The following is a 19,247-nucleotide window of genomic DNA, read 5'->3' on the forward strand; positions in this document are numbered from 1 at the left end:
CCCATACACGTGAAATGTGTGTTTGATAATCTGTTTTTATCAATCTTGGAGTATCGGGTGTGACGCCCTGTCACCAATACACGTGGGTTAACTGGCAATACACATCACACAATACACTACTTACCTGTGTCACTCACACGTTGACTATTGACAGTGAACACGTTATGCTGTCGACAATTGGATGATCTTAACATACATTGTACATGTAACACTGAAAAAGACCAACATACCGAGAGCTTTACCTAGACCAGATCCTTTGACCGAAGACATCACACGGAAAACATGTACTCGGACAAGGATAGTGTATTAAGCGGTGTGTTTGTCTCCAGATGAGTACACATTTTGTCTGTGGATATGTATATTTCTACCTAAGGTAATTTTTCATTTCGTAGCATTGTCAAGCCAGATTGTTAAGCCACACGCGCTATATTGATTCTCTGTTAAGCAGTAATTATTAGTATTGTTTAATTGTCCTACTTGAAAGTCTTATAAACATTCCAGGTTTATGCATCCTATCTTGTAATTCATATTTATGTTGTTTGGTGATACACATACTAATGAAGCAAATTATCATGTTTTAAATGTAAAGTAACGTTGATGAGTTCACTCCGAGAGGTTAAATGATGATTTCAGTATCAATTATATCGAGGATAATAGAGTGAGTGGTATGGATTCATAGTGTAATGTAATACGTATCATGACGTCAATATACAATGATAGGTATAATAGAGAGGATTCACGTGCTAATTAATCCTATATATCACCTTAACACATTTGTATACGAGTACCTGAGTACATCGGTGAAATCAGGGACACCAACTATGTATCAATCGTTCTAACATAATGCATGCTCGTTATAGTCCTAACGTTCGAATTGGATTAGATATTGAATATTGAGTCGTGTATAAATGTTATTGTTAATGATATTGAGAAATAGATACTATTACAATATACTAAAGAATCTGATGGAAACGCAAAATACCTTTTAGGTAATGACAGTCCGTTCTTGGTCCTATTTCTTACGAATCATTCACTATATGGACCCAAGGCTGTGACCGTTCAGCGACAGTTAATTGTCAATCTAATTAAAATCAGATGTTCACTCTCCACTTCGTAAACTCCGTACATACGGAGTTTACGGAGTGGATAGTGAACATCTGATTTTAATTAGATTGGTTGATTGTGAACAGTAAAGTGCAAAGACAGGGGATAGAAGGAGGAGCGCATTTCCTATAAAAAAGCAAAATTATGATTTTTTTTATTTCGAAAGAGAAGGGCGAAACTATCAAAAGAACCTAGTCACAATTTTCTGTCTTGCTCTCCATCATCCCGAGGGAATCTAGGACACACACATAGCGGACACGATGGATTTATTGACCCTCCCCAAAGCCTGACCAGGTGTACCTGTACGGTGGGTACTCGAACAGATCCCTGGTATACTTCCAGTTGTCAATGACACTTTGAGAGACATAACAATGGTTTCCTGGCGAACATGAAGTAGTAATGAGTGCCTTTGTAATACGGTTATGACCTATTCAGTGTTAGTGAGTATGTCTATGTACCTCCCAAATTGTTCCTACTAATTTTATTAGATTCATTGATCTATAGAACGTGACATTTGTATTATTTGTACGAAGAGATGAATAAACATATTTTCCGCTGTCAGAATAAAACAAAAATTGTAAAGTCAACAGAAACGCTCACAGGGTTATATATCACGGAAAAAAATGAAAACTGATAACAGAAATTAACCTTCACAACATTGCTTTGGTTTCTATATGGGCAATATTTCTTGATGAATTTGAATGATGAGAAGTAATTCAAAACAATTCACGTTCACACATGTTTGATATGAAGAGCCAGACCGGTGACGAGAAGGAATTAATAACTTAACTACATTAGGACAGTGACGGGAATGAATTAATAACTTAACTACATTAGGACAGTGACGAGAAGGAATTAATAACTTAACTACATTAGGACAGTGACGGGAATGAATTAATAACTTAACTACATTAGGACAGTGACGAGAAGGAATTAATAACTTAACTACATTAGGACAGTGACGGCAAGGAATTAATAACTTAACTACATTAGGACAGTGACGAGAAGGAATTAATAACTTAACTATATTAGGACAGTGACGAGAAGGAATTAATAACTTAACTACATTAGGACAGTGACGGGAAGGAATTAATAACTTAAGTACATTAGGACAGTGACGGGAAGGAATTAATAACTTAACTACATTAGGACAGTGACGAGAAGGAATTAATAACTTAACTACATTAGGACAGTGACGAGAAGGAATTAATAACTTAAGTACATTAGGACAGTAGCGAGAAGGAATTAATAACTTAACTACATTAGGACAGTGACGAGAAGGAATTAATAACTTAACTACATTAGGACAGTGACGAGAAGGAATTAATAACTTAACTACATTAGGACAGTGACGGCAAGGAATTAATAACTTAACTACTTTAGGACAGTAACGAGAAGGAATTAATAACTTAACTACATTAGGACAGTGACTGGAAGGAATTAATAACTTAACTACATTAGGACAGTGACGGCAAGGAATTAATAACTTAACTACATTAGGACAGTGACGGCAAGGAATTAATAACTTAACTACATTAGGACAGTGACGGCAAGGAATTAATAACTTAACTACATTAGGACAGTGACTGGAAGGAATTGATAACTTAACTACATTAGGACAGTGACGGGAATGAATTAATAACTTAACTACATCAGGACAGTGACGGCAAGGAATTAATAACTTAACTACTTTAGGACAGTGACGAGAAGGAATTAATAACTTAACTACATTAGGACAGTGACTGGAAGGAATTGATAACTTTTAAAACTACATTAGGACAGTGACGAGAAGGAATTAATAACTTAACTACATTAGGACAGTGACGGGAAGGAATTAATAACGTAACTACATTAGGACAGTAGCGAGAAGGAATTAATAACTTAACTACATTAGGACAGTGACGAGAAGGAATTAATAACTTAACTACATCAGGACAGTGACGAGAAGGAATTAATAACTTAACTACATTAGGACAGTGACGAGAAGGAATTAATAACTTAACTACATTAGGACAGTAGCGAGAAGGAATTAATAACTTAACTACTTTAGGACAGTGACGGGAATGAATTAATAACTTAACTACATCAGGACAGTGACGGCAAGGAATTAATAACTTAACTACTTTAGGACAGTGACGAGAAGGAATTAATAACTTAACTACATTAGGACAGTGACGAGAAGGAATTAATAACTTAACTACATTAGGACAGTGACGGCAAGGAATTAATAACTTAACTACATTAGGACAGTGACGGCAAGGAATTAATAACTTAACTACATTAGGACAGTGACTGGAAGGAATTAATAACTTAACTACATTAGGACAGTGACGAGAAGGAATTAATAACTTAACTATATTAGGACAGTGACGAGAAGGAATTAATAACTTAACTACATTAGGACAGTGACGAGAATGAATTGATAACTTAACTATGTTAGGAAAGTAACGAAAAAGAATTAATAACTTAACTTAAGCAATATACAAAAGTGTAGCATGATAAATTTCAATGTTGAGAAGTAATTAAAAATAATTCACGTTCACACATGTTTGATATGAAGAGCCACACCGGTAACGACAAGGAATTAATAATTTAACTAAATTAGGACAGTGACGCGAGGGAATTGATAACTAAACTACGTTTGAACAACAAAGGAAATCCAACCCGAAGTTTACATCTAGTCCTGTGATATTGAAAGTTATTTATGGATATAAGTCTTGTTTGTTATTGTTTTTCTATTATTAGCACACACTACTTTTAAAAATGCTATAAGTAACATAATAGCATGCAATACAATCAGTATAATGATATATTTAACAATACAACCGAAATGTTAATTGGTTTCTACAATGTTTCTCCAAGTTATGGATCCACGTTACAGTCATTAACATACAATAGCAGGACAAAACACACCGAGGATAATTATCATTACTAGGGATAGCTTGTATGTAGGGCTTTGATAAAACGATTTCTCCACAGAGAATGTCACAGAAGGAATAAATATTTCTGTTTACATTGACTACAATAACACATATAGACAAATCATGAAGTTCCAACCGATCGGCTTGAATTAAGTTTATATTTACTTACAGTTTTATCAACATTGGGGGATTAGTAATTCCAATTATTTATTCGGTGTATTCAAAATGATTTTTATTAGCAATGATTTACGTAGTGAAAAACAACTTTTAGATAGAAAGCTGTATTCTTGGGCGGGTGAATATTTATGATTAACATTGCTCGTCGCTGTAAGGTGACTATTGTTCATTGGATAGACTCGATATAGACAGTGGTATGTTGACGTGTTTTTCGTATATAAATAAAACATTCATTGTCAGGTGATGATTAACCCATTCTTTAAAACTCTACTACACAATTCTCCCAATGGTATTAGCTTTAAACTTAATCCAGCTTTATCCAAATATTTAGTTATTATATCATACAGGGCTATTCCTAATGTCATTGTATTTGCCTCAAGCGCATGTTAAACATTCTTTGGTCTATAAATATTCCCGTGTACATGTTTTAACTTTTTACGTGAATATTTTCTTATGGGATCATTAAAACGGCTATATGTCTTTCGAAAAAGTTGTTAACAAAAATAAGATGGTTTAATAAACATTAGGGAGGTTTGAAGTTGAAATATCTAAACATATTGAAGGAAAATGTTTAATGGTGTTTTATATAGGAGTAAGATAGAATGTTATGATAAGGAGGTGTAAGGTATTTCTGTGATAATGGTATATCATACAGGTCATGTCAGCTTAATTCACACCACCGTTATCATAGCTATGTAGATTATTAATGATTTTGTTTCGCTGGTTTAGGGCTGTTCCAGGAAAACATATATGGGGCAGGGAGAAGGCACTTTAATAAATTACGTGTGGTGGGGTGGTTTCAAATTAAAATCTCATCTATGGGTTAGTGGGGTTTAAAATATATTGTTTTGTTGGGTGTATTTGACTTGTTTGTGCCATTTGTTACATTAAAATTGCTTCTATACCAGAGTACCGTTCACAAAAATAAATTTGAGGGTCATCGAAATGTTCAATCGCTTCTATAGGTGAGTCCCCTAATTGCTCCCGAAATTTCAAATGAAAATGAAATTCGTCTTCACGTATGCATGTATATGAAATATTATGTTTCCTTGATGTTCGATTTCATCTACAATATTCAATCTTAAAAAAATAATCATAGATTTGTTCTAATTGTTATGAGCAAAATCACACTCGACACACCACGACCTTCAGTAGTATCTAACAGAGTGCCTAAATAAGATTTCTCAAAATATCCATCTACATAGTTCTAACTGTCTCCTAAATTGTCCAGCTGACTTGTCATGTGCATTTTCTTAAATCTAATTTCCCACTGCTGTTTTTATTTTGGATTTTCCCTGCTTTTAAACATATATCTATCATAATATCCAACACCTTGCCATATGTGATTCTGTTGAAATTTAGTTTGTTCTATTTTCAGACGCACCAGAGTCATCACTCGTTCCTAAGCGATAATGGGAGAACTAGTACGAAGGCTTGATTACGAACGACGATCGAGTCACTTGTTTAAAAAAGATCCTAAAACTCGATTTTTGACAAAAGAGTTCAGTCAACCTGTTAAGTCTGCTAACGCCCTTGTTCAGAGGTCAAAGGTGAAAACGCTAGCAAATTTGAGAGAGGAGATAAAATTCTTCGGGATAAAACACGATCAGGAGAAAGTGAGTTTGGAAATTTTCCGTAAAGGACTTGGTCTGAAATCTGTCAATTTTGAAGAGTCTCATTTTCAGCAGACGAGATGCAGATCGTCAATGGTAGTGAAAAACTCATATGAGTTGAGTGCTGACCGAATATTACGTACAGTTCCGAGCAACTATGTCCTTGATTTCGGACCTGGCAACAGGCCAATATACACTACTAATGACCCTAAAAAGATTCGGCGTACCCTATCCGCATCGGAAAGTCGAACTTCAAAACCAGAACAACGGCCATCGTACAGATCAAAGTCAGCTTTCTCACGACAGTCGCCACAAAGTACAGGAAACACGTCTTTGGTATTGCGCAGCAAAAGTGTTGGGGCTGATAGACTATCGCAAACAGCCCCTAAACAGGGATACCCGTTTGTCAAAACGGATTTACCAGGCACTATAAATCAACAGACGGCAACTAGAACACAGAAAATGGGCCAACTAAAGAGACGTTCATCCTCATTATCAGATTCCGACGACGAAAGTGTTTTTGAAGAAGAAAAGGCTGACGAGATACTTGAAAATGAGAGCGAACAATTGAATAGCAATCAAAAGTCATATCGTCTTCTCCGTGAAGAATATTCAATCAAGTCAAAAATTCTTCCCGACACACATAAAGAGAATTTAAAACGTCTGAAAAACATCGAGCTATCACATCTCCATGCTCTGGGCGAGCGTGTGCATAAATTCACAGCAGGCATTCATGCACTAGCGTCTAAGCGGAAGTATGTGTCGACAACCATTTCGCCTGTACATCTGTGATGACGGTTACTGGCAACCTATTTGACAATGACTCTATGGACCTAGACCATTGTTTTCTACCTGTTGGTCTTTTAATTGTTAAGAACACTATGGACCATGCTTATTGCTTGCTACCTGTTGGTCTCATATTTGTCGAGAAGCCTACGGACCGAGGTTACTGGTCTCCTTCCTGTTTGACAAGAAAACCATGGACCCAGCTCATTGAAATATAACACGCGTTATTGTTACCTGTTCTCCTAGTCGACAAGAGCTCTATAGACCTTGATCATTGTATATAACACACATGTCTTATTTATTTATTTAACATTGGCACATCAAACAATGGTAAGTCCGGACGAGGATTTAATCCTGGTAACTGCAGGTAATTCGTGTCTACGATACGGTAAAGAGTAGGGACAACATTACCTATCACATTTACTAGCTATGGGTTTAATTTATACACACCTTTTGTCAATTTACAGTACACGACCAATGCGATTTGTGTATATATTTAATTTATAGTGCTGAAATCACGTCACTCGAGGCTTAATTTCATACTGTATATAAAGCTGATTGTTTTATGGAGAGTTTTAAATTATTTTGTTATCAGTAATTGCATAATAAATCATACGCTACCTATGTCATTCCATTCCTGATTCTTCAGCATGCACATTAGACACCAGTGTATCGAGTGTATCTCCTGAGATGTTCCTGACTCGAGGTAACTATGCCTTGTTTTTATTTCTTGATGTTTCCTGGACAATGTAGCTAGCTATGTTGTGAGGACATTTAATCGCCAAAACAAAAGATGATTCTTGAAAATAATACATCTCTCACATACGTTTCCATTTTCAACGATTCGTACGGGGTAGGAATACATAGAAAACACATAACATATAGATAGTTCACTGCATATGTTTACCACTTATGATATCACTTATAAAACAAAAATATAACAAAAATATAAATTTAATCAGCATTAAATAAAATTTCGATTAGCGTTATCACAAGTACAAGAGAATATACAAAATGAAATGTGCATTAACTTAACAAATGGTGACAACTTTGGCTATAATATCTCATTAGAGTTGCGCTTTCCAGTTTTCAAGCAAGTGGTCGGTTGACACATGGTAACAAACTTGTCTTTAACTTGTGAGGCCGGAGATCGATTCTCCAAACGCACGTGAAAAGATATGGGGATCACCTGCCCGACAACTTGTTTTTTACCGGGTAATTCCGGTTCCCTCCCAAAATTAAGACCCTTCGAGTGCCTCTATCCAAGCCAATAATAGTGATTAATATAAGTTGGCACACTATAACTTGTTTCACGATTGTTACAAAATAAGTAAAGTTTGTACTTACATTTTCATTTTATATTTTAAAATGTGTTCTTAGAGTTGGTTTGCAAAGCAGAAACAAAATTGTAGAATGTATTTTATTTCTTTAAAAAAAACGAAGAACAATTAACGAAAGTTATTGACCAATTTAAATATGCTTCAGACATCATTCAGTGTCCCGATTGCCAGTACTTAATGTACAAGTTTATTATCCTCTAAGGCTAAAGAAAACAGAAACATTTGTATTACCGACAGAAAACAATAGATAAATCAATACGTAAAACACCCGAGACACTACAAGTGGCCTCCTTCAAATAACATATCACATCACACCTGGTCATCATACCAAACAACAGAAGTCTTCAGTATTTGCCACACAGTGCCACATTGATTGTTATAAGCTTGATAAAGGTTATAAGTTGGCTTGCCATAAATGGTAGCCTATATTAATATCTATTATATTATCTATTGATATATCTATACATGTAGTTCACGTAGTGAGAATTGCTATCCCTTTTTGGGAGCTGTGTCCTTCATCACTAGGTAGATGTCATGATTTGCCGAATTATCAGGTCAAATATGACCTCTGGGGCAAAAATATAATTAGTCAACACACTTCCATATACGATCCATCGAGTGTTTGTCACCGCAACTGTCGTCCTTATTAAGACTATACTTTGTAATTTTAGTGCTATCTCGTTCAAATAACAACATGTTATATTAAATCTGGCCATACAATCCAACAACATAACTCTTCAGTTGATTCCCATGCCTTAGTTTTTGATATAAACAATCTCCTATTATTGTTTATGATCATTTGTTCAAACACTAAAGAAACTACTTTTCGTAACATTTATTATTAGTAATGAGTCGCACATGGGTGATTTTACCGTTCATAATACACGTATTTTACATTATATTCTTCTCTTGTGAGTTCATAATTATGTTCTTATGAAACTTTCAATTAAGTTTTTACTTCCGGTACATCTGGTTCCGGTTCCTCATAAAAGTGAGGTTCTTCTGTCCAATCTATATCCATTTCCGGAAGTTTACCGAGGTACTGTTCGGCCACCTCTAGGAGCGAGTCATCCTCTAATTTCCTTATTAGATCTAGTACTCGGTTTCTTGTATCTGTAATAAAATGTATGATTGCGTTATGTCAACAATAACAGTTAGATAGACGCGATCACTAACAACATGTGTTACTTTTAATATGAATTTTTGCCGTCTTCTGATAGGTTGGGACCTTAGCTACATGTATTGTCAAAACCTCAATGTTCACTGCGCAATAATGCGCGTGAGGTTGATCATGAACTACTTTTAAATTCAGTTACCTCGTACCCTAAAATACAATTTTAGAAACGGGGAAAACCGCCCGTTATTTCAAAATATCTATATTATACTGTCAAGACAAAAATACATATCACATATACTATAATTCATGGCTATTTTCCTAATTCGATATGTATCAAAACAGTTGTTGAATTAGGATACATATTAACACCAGTATTTATCAACCTTCAATATAATAATCACCTCAGTTGCTGGCTTCGGTGGTCATCAGATTTCAAGGGTTGATAGATCCGGGTATCAACCTCTTCTGTGCCTATTTTTTTTTAAACTTAATCACCCTATTCATACAAACTGTCATCAACTGCGAATTCTCTGAACATTTTACTGACAGTAATGTATTATATGTATCGTATACTTGTGTTCAGCTGATCGTACATATTACGCATGATCACACAAAAGAATACTGTTTCAGAACTTCTTATTTATCGAATTTATATGATACATGTAAAAGGGCTAGATATCGCTAAATTTGACAGGCATTCTGAAAATTACTCATTGACACGATATTTACAATTATATTTCCCGTGGATTTTCCTTGCACATAATGGTTAGCATAACATGTTCAAAATCATTCATACTGAGTAGGAATCAAGCAATGCATATAAAGCATTGGCGAAGAATGTCTTTTTACCATGAGGACGACGACCTCTATCGTAAGCATTAGCGAAGATTGCTAATTCTCAAGAAGACAATCTCTATTGTATTGTCTAAAAATGTGAGTAGAATTAGTGGAAATGATTGTAAATAAATGATTTGATATCTCTATCTATCAACATCCGGAGTTATTACACACTTACCAGTTTTGATATCTCTATCTATCAACACCCGGAGTAATTACACACTTACCAGTTTTTATTTCTCTATCTGTCAACACCCGGAGTAATAACACACGTACCAGTTTTGATATCTCTATCTATCAACACCCGGAGTAATAACACACGTACCAGTTTTGATATCTCTATCTTTCAACACCCGGAGTAATAACACACGTACCAGTTTTGATATCTCTGTCTGTCAACACCCGGAGTAATAACACACGTACCAGTTTTGATATCTTTATCTATCAATACCCGGAGTAATAACACACGTACCAGTTTTGATATCTTTATCTATCAACACCCGGAGTAATAACACACGTACCAGTTTTGATATCTCTATCTATAAATACCCGGAGTAATAACACACGTACCAGTTTTGATATCTTTATCTATCAATACCCGGAGTAATAACACACGTACCAGTTTTGATATCTTTATCTATCAACACCTGGAGTAATAACACACGTACCAGTTTTGACATCTCTATCTATCAATACCCGGAGTAATAACACACGTACCAGTTTTGATATCTTTATCTATCAACACCCGGAGTAATTACACACTTACCAATTTTTATTTCTCTATCTGTCAACACCCGGAGTAATAACACACGTACCAGTTTTGATATCTCTATTTATCAAGACCCGGAGTAATAACACACGTACCAGTTTTGATATCTCTATCTATCAACACCCGGAGTAACAACACACGTACCAGTTTTGATATCTCTGTCTGTCAACACCCGGAGTAATAACACACGTACCAGTTTTGATATCTCTATCTATCAACACCAGGAGTAATTACACACCTACCAGTTTTGATATCTCTATTTATCAACACCCCGAGTAATAACACACATACCAGTTTTGATATCTCTATCTATCAACACCCGGAGTAATTACACACGTACCAGTTTTAACATCTTTATCGATTAATACTCGAAGCAGATGATGTTTGTTTTGCTGCAGCTGTTCCCGTTCCTCGTCTGTAAATGTGTACCCCTCCGATAACCTCCTCCTGTTCTCTTCCGTCAAATGTAGTGATATTTCATTCAAGACGTCATAATGACTGGATTCTCTTCCGACTCTTGGCAAAGAACCTTTAAGTATAATAGCCAAACGCTATTCTTGAGATTTAACACTAAAAATGTATAATAGGCTTTGTTTATTCTTGATGACATATTGATTCGGCGACTCGTCTTACATATGGTCAAGTAAAATGTACATTATTTACAACATCATTACAATATTGATATCAATAGTTCAATAGAAATACAACAGTTAAAATAATGATTGGATACATAAACATGTAATACATGGATCTGTAAATAGTTTAGTAGTAATATCATGATGGACAAATATCACAGTTATATTATTTGAGATTGGCATATTGCACAAATGTTCAAGTTTTCTTGTAGCCTGATCAATCATAATCAATCAATCATCAGAGGGCTCTGCTTCTGTGTTGGTCATATCAACTCTTACCACGTCTACAGAGTCATGCATACCTTTTATTTGGTTAGCTGAGTGCCATTTCAAGTAGAAATTAATTTATGCCTATTTAAGCCACGGTTTATTAGGTAATTATATAAACGTCTGCGGTTTTCCTTAAGCCTTTCAGAACACTTGCTCTTTCTGTTCCTATAATTTTGAAGAGTACCCATACAAATCTATACTTTAAGTCAGTTTTTGTTTTTTGTTATTCTAACAACTCACTTGTTGAGATGCCGTACACAATGGATGTCTAGATACTTTTAATACAATTTGAACATGATCTACCCATATTGAGCTAAGCGCTGTCAAATTTTTCAAAAATGGTCTTCCGAATTCTGTGATCAAAGTAGACAAATATACTGGTCACACAATACGAACAAAGAAATATATATCAAAACTGATATTTCAATTCACAAAAATAAAGAAAAAATCTAAATATTTTAATAAATATTGTAAAACATGTTGATTGCGTTGTTTTCTTTCCGAAATTCTGTTTACTGTCTGTCGTCAATGACACCATGACAGTGCCAATTAGTGTTTTCCGATTAATTTGGCTATTCTATTAACCTGACCGCTGTTCCAATGATGTATAAGGTGATTTTTTTCATTTTTTTTTTTAAATGTTTATTGTAATCAAATGTAAATATGAAGATTGTTTTTACATTTGTATAACTGCATCGAAGTTAATTTGCATTGGGGTAAGTACATATTTAACTTAGTGCGCTTTCGCGCATCGTGTTTATTTTGGAATGGTAGATGAACGCGTTATAGAATTCAAATACACATTTCAAAATGAAACTAAACACTCCCATCATACTCCCATGACACCTGGAATTAAATGTTTCCGAAATTGAAGGTCATAATGATATTTCGTGAAATATTCGCGATACAAATGCATTCATTAACGATATTTCTAATGAATAAAGCCAATCAGATACTGAATACTGAATAAATCGGTTTTATATAGCAGTCTGTATGTTGCCAAAGGTCTATTACTAAAATTTATCGTTGCGACAAATGACATTAATATCTTATTGTTTGTGTAATACGTAATAGACATACTGACCGCTAGTTCTGCGTGACGATCTCTGCTCTCTTTTTTCTGGTGTGTCCGATTCGGTGACAGATCTCTGAAGACTAGCTAGTTTGTTATCTTTCCGGACCAACTCTATCTCAATGTCTTCAAGTTTCTTTTCAAGCAGTTTGTTATGTTCTAGCAGCTTTAATATTTCAGTTCTCTCACTCAATTTTTCCGGAGTTTCATACTTCGCATCTAAATGAACAAACGACCAAATACATAATTCATTTTTATATGTAGTATATATGTATATTTATGAGAAAACGTCGGGTACATAAACTATCAATTAAGCAAAACGTATTATCCAAATGCCTTTTATTCATACGGAGCACAAAACACGAAATGGGGAAATGTATCAAACACTATTTAAGCCAGAAGATAGCCGTTGAACATTATATTACATGTAATATATAAATCAAGACATAAAGCAATTTAGTTTGTCAGGTTTTTGTCTTTTCACATTACTAGTCTGTCTTAGATGGTAGATGATATGCATGTAAACATAATAATACACGGTCTCCTATCTCTATATATGACATGTTGATGGTCAAAGTGAAAATTATTACAGAGATCCTTTTTCCTAACCTGTGAAGCTGATTTTGGCGTCACCAATAAAAACGCAATCGACGTGACACTGCTGAAGTAATCCTTTCTCCTCTGACGTCAGATCCTTAAGGATTGCCAGTGCCCTGTGCGGAATGAGGAAAGTTATGACGATGCTGTGGAAAGGTTTTACTCCATTCAATGCGATGGCCTCCTCTGGTATAACGAGCAGCCTTGCCAAGAGTCCCTGGAGCCCCTGGATCTGGCGGCGGTCTGTCGCCACGCCAGAGATATGGAACTTGACAGGTGACCGGTCCGGATGATCTTAGAATATAGTAAGAATTACTTCGTCTTTAGGGCCACAGAAACTCGAAAACTCAGCAATATGTATTTTTTCTCAGTTTTAAAAAAGTAGTTCAATAGAAATGCAATCTGGTAAACATCATGGTACTAACTTAACAGATAATGTGTGTTTTTCTGCGCAGTATTACAGAAGACTAAACTTACATTAGGATATTATTTAACAAGATGATAATATTGAACATTGTTACCTTCCTCTCCTTCAGAAGCATAGAAGTGAAGAGGGGCACTATTACATTTTCTGGCAAATTCCACAAACTGATCATATATATCTTTCTTCCCAAGATTCCACAACAACGCCTGCACGTGAAGTAGGTTGTTTCTGTCAAGGTGCCTTGAACGCTTCATGTGATCAAAAAACAGCAGAGCATCCGTGATTTCCTCCTGGACTCGGCGACCTAAGCCTCTTTCCCCTGGTAATATATATGATAAAACGTTTATAATGTTTATGATCAATTCCAAGTATAACCTACCCTTTATCTACCCTTAACTTACCCTAATCGGTTAAAACATCAAGGAATGTATATTGTAATTTATGTTGTATTTCCATATACATACTTCATTCGACATTATCTACGTGAATTACACATGTTGAGGAATATTGTTTAAAAAAAAACAACCCAAAACACAAAAACACAACAACTGTTAAAACTGATTTAATCTTCTGACATTCTTACTTGATTTGCAGTCCTTTTTAAGAATATACAGCCTAAAACATTATGTAGAAATTATAGGGATACAGTTTTACCTGAAATGAGAGACACATAAATAATGTTACCCAAATGGTGAAACATATTTTACCCAAAAAATGAAAAATGAATAATCTAACCTATATACATTTTGTAGTTCAACATACATATAATAATGTTTGAACTCTGAAACATAAGAAATCTTACCTACATAGTGAAATAAAAATGACTGTAAAAATAAAAATATTAATGAAAATAAAAAATCTGATGTCCAAAGTGCAAATATACACATAGATTTAATCTTATATTAACAGTGAAACATGAATAATCTTACCCCATAATATTAAATAAAAGATCGAATATATTATATGAAAAATCTCATCCAATCATTTTATGTAAGAAATCTTGTCCCATCATATCATATAAATAATCTTACCACATAATATTATAAAAATAATCTTACCCCATGATATTATATAAGTAATTTTACCGCATACTATAATAAAAATAATATCCCATAATATTATATAAATAATCTTACCCCATCATATCATATAAATAATCTTACCACATAATATTATATAAATAAATTTACCGCATACTATAATAAAAATGATATTATCCCATAATATTATATAAATGATCTTACCCCGTGATATTATATAGATAATCTTACCCCGTTATATGATATAAATAATCTTACCCCGTGATATTATATAGATAATCTTACCCCGTGATATTATATAAATAATCTTACCCAATAATATTATATGAATAATATTACCCCATAATATTATATAGATAATCTTACCCCATAATATTATATAGATAATCTTACCCCATAATATTATATGAATAATCTTACCCCATAATATTATATAGATAATCTTACCCCGTGATATTATGTAAATAATCTTACCCCGTGATATTATATAGATAATCTTACCCCGTGATATTATATAAATAATCTTACCCCGTGATATTATATAAATAATCTTTATAGTGAAGCGCGAATAATCTGTCCAGATATTGAAAAACAAATAATCTGTCTTGAATATCGAAAGTGATATTATCTTACCTGAATAATGAAACTTCATCCTCTTTAAATCAGCATCTGTGATTTGCTGAGCGATTTTATCCAGCGTAACGTTAAGTTCGTAATCCAGAGGAAGGTCGTGTTCATCATCCATCTTCGGGGCGGCATCCTTGCCTTTTCGCTCGGGAGTAGATGATGTCTCTTTAGTAACAGATATAACACATTTAAGAAATTTCAAAGGGTTTTTTTCTGGATAATATAATTTAATTTTGTATGAAACACGCATTTTCATTGGCTGAAATAATTTTGTTATACCTCCATAACAAATTTTTTGACGTTGACATTTTTGATTGGCTGATGACGTTGCGTAATAATTTATCACAGAAAAGAGTTCGCCAAAGAAAGTGAAATATCTCGGTGTGTATAAGACGAAATTAAATTATAAGAATTAACATTAATTATTTTTTCTGTTATACAGTCATAACATAAAAAAACTGGAGTGTACTCTCTTCATAAACCGCTTCGCGGTTTATTTAGAGTACACTCCAGTTTTTTCTGTTATGACTGTATAACAGAAAAAATAATTGATGTTAATCCTTAAATAATACAAATGTAAGGGTGAAGAGTCTTTACCGATGTTAAATATCCTATAACGGCGATAGCGTGTACACACATCTCCAAAATGCACAGAAACAAGTGCTAATAGTGATCGCTTTTAAGAACAAATAGAATAGAATTGGGTGCATATATCATTCAAATTATTTATTCTTTCAAATGAAAACGTGCCTATTTAAGATAACAAAACATTAGCATTTGCACGTAATACGATTGGATATTTTGTAATATAATCCCCAGTGTATTGATGAATGCAATGTTTAAGTGACAGTTGGTCAGATTCAATGTTTAAGTGACTGTTGGTCAGATTCTATGTTTAAGTGACTGTTGGTCAGATTCTATGTTTAAGTGACTGTTGGTCAGATTCTATGTTTAGTTTGGTTTGGTTTTGTTTATTTTGTTTAACATTCTATTAACAGCTAAGGTCATTTAAGGACGGCCTCCCGTGCGTGCGACATGCATGCAGGTGGTGAGTGCGTATGTGTGTTTTGGGAGGCTGCGGTTTGTTCGTGTTAAGTCTCCTTGTGATAGGCCGGAACTTTTGCCGATTTATAGTGCTACCTCACTGAAGCATACTGCCGAACATGATTCCATGTTTAAGTGACTGTTGGTCAGATTCAATGTTTAAGTGACAGTTGGTCAGATTCAATGTTTAAGTGACTGTTGGTCAGATTCCATGTTTAAGTGACAGTTGGTCAGTTTCCATGTTTAAGTGACTGTTGGTGAGATTCCATGTTTAAGTGACTGTTGGTGAGATTCTATGTTTAAGTGACCGATGGTCAGATTCCATGTTTAAGTAACAGTTGGTCAGTTTCCATGTTTAAGTGACTGTTGGTCAGATTCCATGTTTAAGTGACTGTTGGTCAGTTTCCATGTTTAAGTGACTGTTGATCAGTTTCCATGTTTAAGTGACTGTTGGTCAGATGTCATGTTTAAGTGACTGTTGGTCAGATTCCATATTTAAGTAACAGTTGGTCAGATTCCATATTTAAGTAACAGTAGGTCAGATTGCATGTTTAAGTGACTGTTGGTCAGATTCAATATTTAAGTTGCTGTGGGTCAGTTTCCATGTTTAAGTTACTGTGGGTCAGTTTCCATGTTTAAGTGACTATTGGCCAGTTTCCATGTATAAGTTACTATGGGTCAGTTTCCATGTTTAAATGACTATTGGTCAGTTTCCATGTTTAAGTGATCATGACTGTTGGTCAGATTGCATGTTTAAGTGACTGTTGGTCAGTTTCCATGTTTAAGTGACTGTTGGTCAGTTTCCATGTTTAAGTGCTAAAATGATGAGTAAGTACTTTACTTACTGTTATCGTTCATCAAAATGTCCTTCACAATGAAATGATATTTTTTAGCGTTTCGAAAGGAGTTTTTGAAAAATTCTTTTGTATAAATGAGAGAATAAACTATAAAACTGTGTTAAATATGTTTGAATTTGAACTTGAATCAGACATCAGTCAACGCCTGTTTAAGTCTTCTCCTTATAAACATATATACAGATAACACATTCTTTGTTTAGCCTCCATGTAACACAAATAATATACATGATTTACATATATATTGAAAATCATAATAATTCAGTAGTAGATTATAGTATAAAGGTAGTATAGTGAGATTACCCCAGACATAATTTGGAATCGATATTTAAGAAGCTCGATAGAAATATTCTGCTATTTACATTACAGACGTACTTTTATTCCTCCGTTTGTCTGCCATCGTTATGAACTAGTCCATTGTCGGTAAGTTCAGATGTCCTCCAACGATATGAATTAGTCCATTTCCGGTAAGTCCAGATATCCTACAGCGATATGAATTAGTCCACTGTCGGTTAGTCGTAAATCTTCCCTCCCTTTCAGTTGGCAAACGATTTTTAAGCCTTCTACAAGATACGTCCTCCCTATCTGTAAGGGATGTTCAAAATATATACAAACGAATATAGTACATTTAAATATCAATTTGGTTATAGAGGAAAGATTATGAAGCTGCATCATCTGGGTGTTTAGTTCTTCTAGGAAATCCAGGAAGAAAAAAATGGGTCTAAAAAAATTTTTATTTCAAAATATAAGGATGGAGTTTCAAAAAATTTATTTTGATCATTTTTGTACATTTCCCTAAATTATAAACAACGTGAAATACACGTGACCATTCTCTGAACTGGTGACAGTCCCTCATAAAGTACATTGTAAGTTTATCTTGATACATCATTTCAATAATTTAGTGAATAATGTGATTACTTACATTAAGGGGATAGCTTATAGGTTTTGGAATCAATTAACTTCTATTTCTGATGAAATATGTTTTCATTTATTTACTGATATTGAATGAGCATTACGTAAAATCAATAAGTAATATTTAGTTAACGTATATATACCTATCATAGGTAATTCATTCATAAAATAGCAACATAATTCATTATCCATTAACAGTATGGTTGTCATGGAATTGAAGCTATGGGATACAAAATATGAAAACTTAACCGGTTAACACTACTCAGACTAAAAGCGGCAACACACAAGCTCGTATAGCTATGATACACTAGTATGATTATTTCATTAAAGACAGGAAACACAAAGGAATGATAAAATGAGACCCTAAACTTGTTTAAAGGGTTGCTAAAAACAGAGTTATAATATTACATCTTGTCACTGTTGGGTTTTGTTAAGTAGGTCTATTATTAGACATGTAGAGCCAATCCGATGTAAGTTTTATGTGTGTTTTGTTGTTGTATTTCTTTTACTTCCTTGTGTCTCAATAAATATATTTTCTTCCGTTCCACCCGTACAGACAGTGCATTAAGTGAGATCACTGACGAAAAGAGAGGAAGATTATTCCTTACCTTATCTACACACAAATTAAAACCTACATTACAAAATCGAGAACATTTTCAGTGGGTAACTATACAACAGTATGACCTACTTTCGGTTAAAAGAAACGACACACAAAATATGTAACAAACGGTATATAAATACATAATAAATGATATGTAATAAGAGATATGAAGTGACTCCAGTGACTTACCGCTCCATTGGTGTAAACCCACACAGGAATATCGATATAATGTGTTTCCTATACATATGTGGTGACTTATAAGTCATATACGTTATTACCCAATAGTTGTAAAGGTGGCTATTCGGAACACCTCAATATCTGATTATCTGCATATGAATGTGCACCCAGTCAATACATGTTCGCCCAAGCTAGCACGTGACATATGTGTATTACCTAGATTTTCTAAAGTGTATATCATTTATCTACGAGTTATTATTGTCCTGATAGATGACGTCAACTCCTTTTAAATACCGCCTTCAGTTAACACGACATATATAATGATATGAT

General features: G+C 34.2%; 2 protein-coding genes across 2 annotated transcripts; one reads left to right on the forward strand and one right to left on the reverse strand.

Moving 5' to 3' along the window:
• The first annotated feature begins 131 nt into the window (after positions 1-131).
• Positions 132-7,434, forward strand: LOC117332586. Its single transcript, XM_033891558.1, has 2 exons — positions 132-373; positions 5,581-7,434. The coding sequence occupies exon 2, from the start codon at positions 5,615-5,617 to the stop codon at positions 6,605-6,607; it is 993 nt and encodes a 330-aa protein (XP_033747449.1). The 5' UTR covers positions 132-373; positions 5,581-5,614; the 3' UTR covers positions 6,608-7,434.
• A 105-nt stretch (positions 7,435-7,539) lies between these two features.
• LOC117332585 lies at positions 7,540-17,775 on the reverse strand. Its single transcript, XM_033891557.1, has 7 exons — positions 17,603-17,775; positions 15,336-15,494; positions 13,760-13,981; positions 13,251-13,532; positions 12,654-12,860; positions 11,005-11,193; positions 7,540-9,054 (listed from the first exon to the last, which is right to left on the reverse strand). Exons 1-7 carry the CDS (start codon positions 17,625-17,627, stop codon positions 8,888-8,890), a joined length of 1,251 nt encoding a protein of 416 aa, XP_033747448.1. The 5' UTR covers positions 17,628-17,775; the 3' UTR covers positions 7,540-8,887.
• Positions 17,776-19,247: the final 1,472 nt, after the last annotated feature.

Source organism: Pecten maximus, chromosome 8 (genome assembly GCF_902652985.1).
Source record: "Pecten maximus chromosome 8, xPecMax1.1, whole genome shotgun sequence".
NCBI classification, from domain to species: Eukaryota; Metazoa; Mollusca; class Bivalvia; order Pectinida; family Pectinidae; genus Pecten; species Pecten maximus.

Coding starts and splice junctions, on each gene's coding strand:
- LOC117332585 (XM_033891557.1), bottom strand. CDS start 17,627: ATGGCAGACAAACGGAGGAATAAAA. Junction 15,495..17,602: donor AGACAAACGGAGGAATAAAA/GTACGTCTGTAA, acceptor CTGTTACTAAAG/AGACATCATCTACTCCCGAG. Junction 13,533..13,759: donor TGCTTCTGAAGGAGAGGAAG/GTAACAATGTTC, acceptor CTATATTCTAAG/ATCATCCGGACCGGTCACCT.
- LOC117332586 (XM_033891558.1), top strand. CDS start 5,615: ATGGGAGAACTAGTACGAAGGCTTGATTACGAACGACGATCGAGTCAC.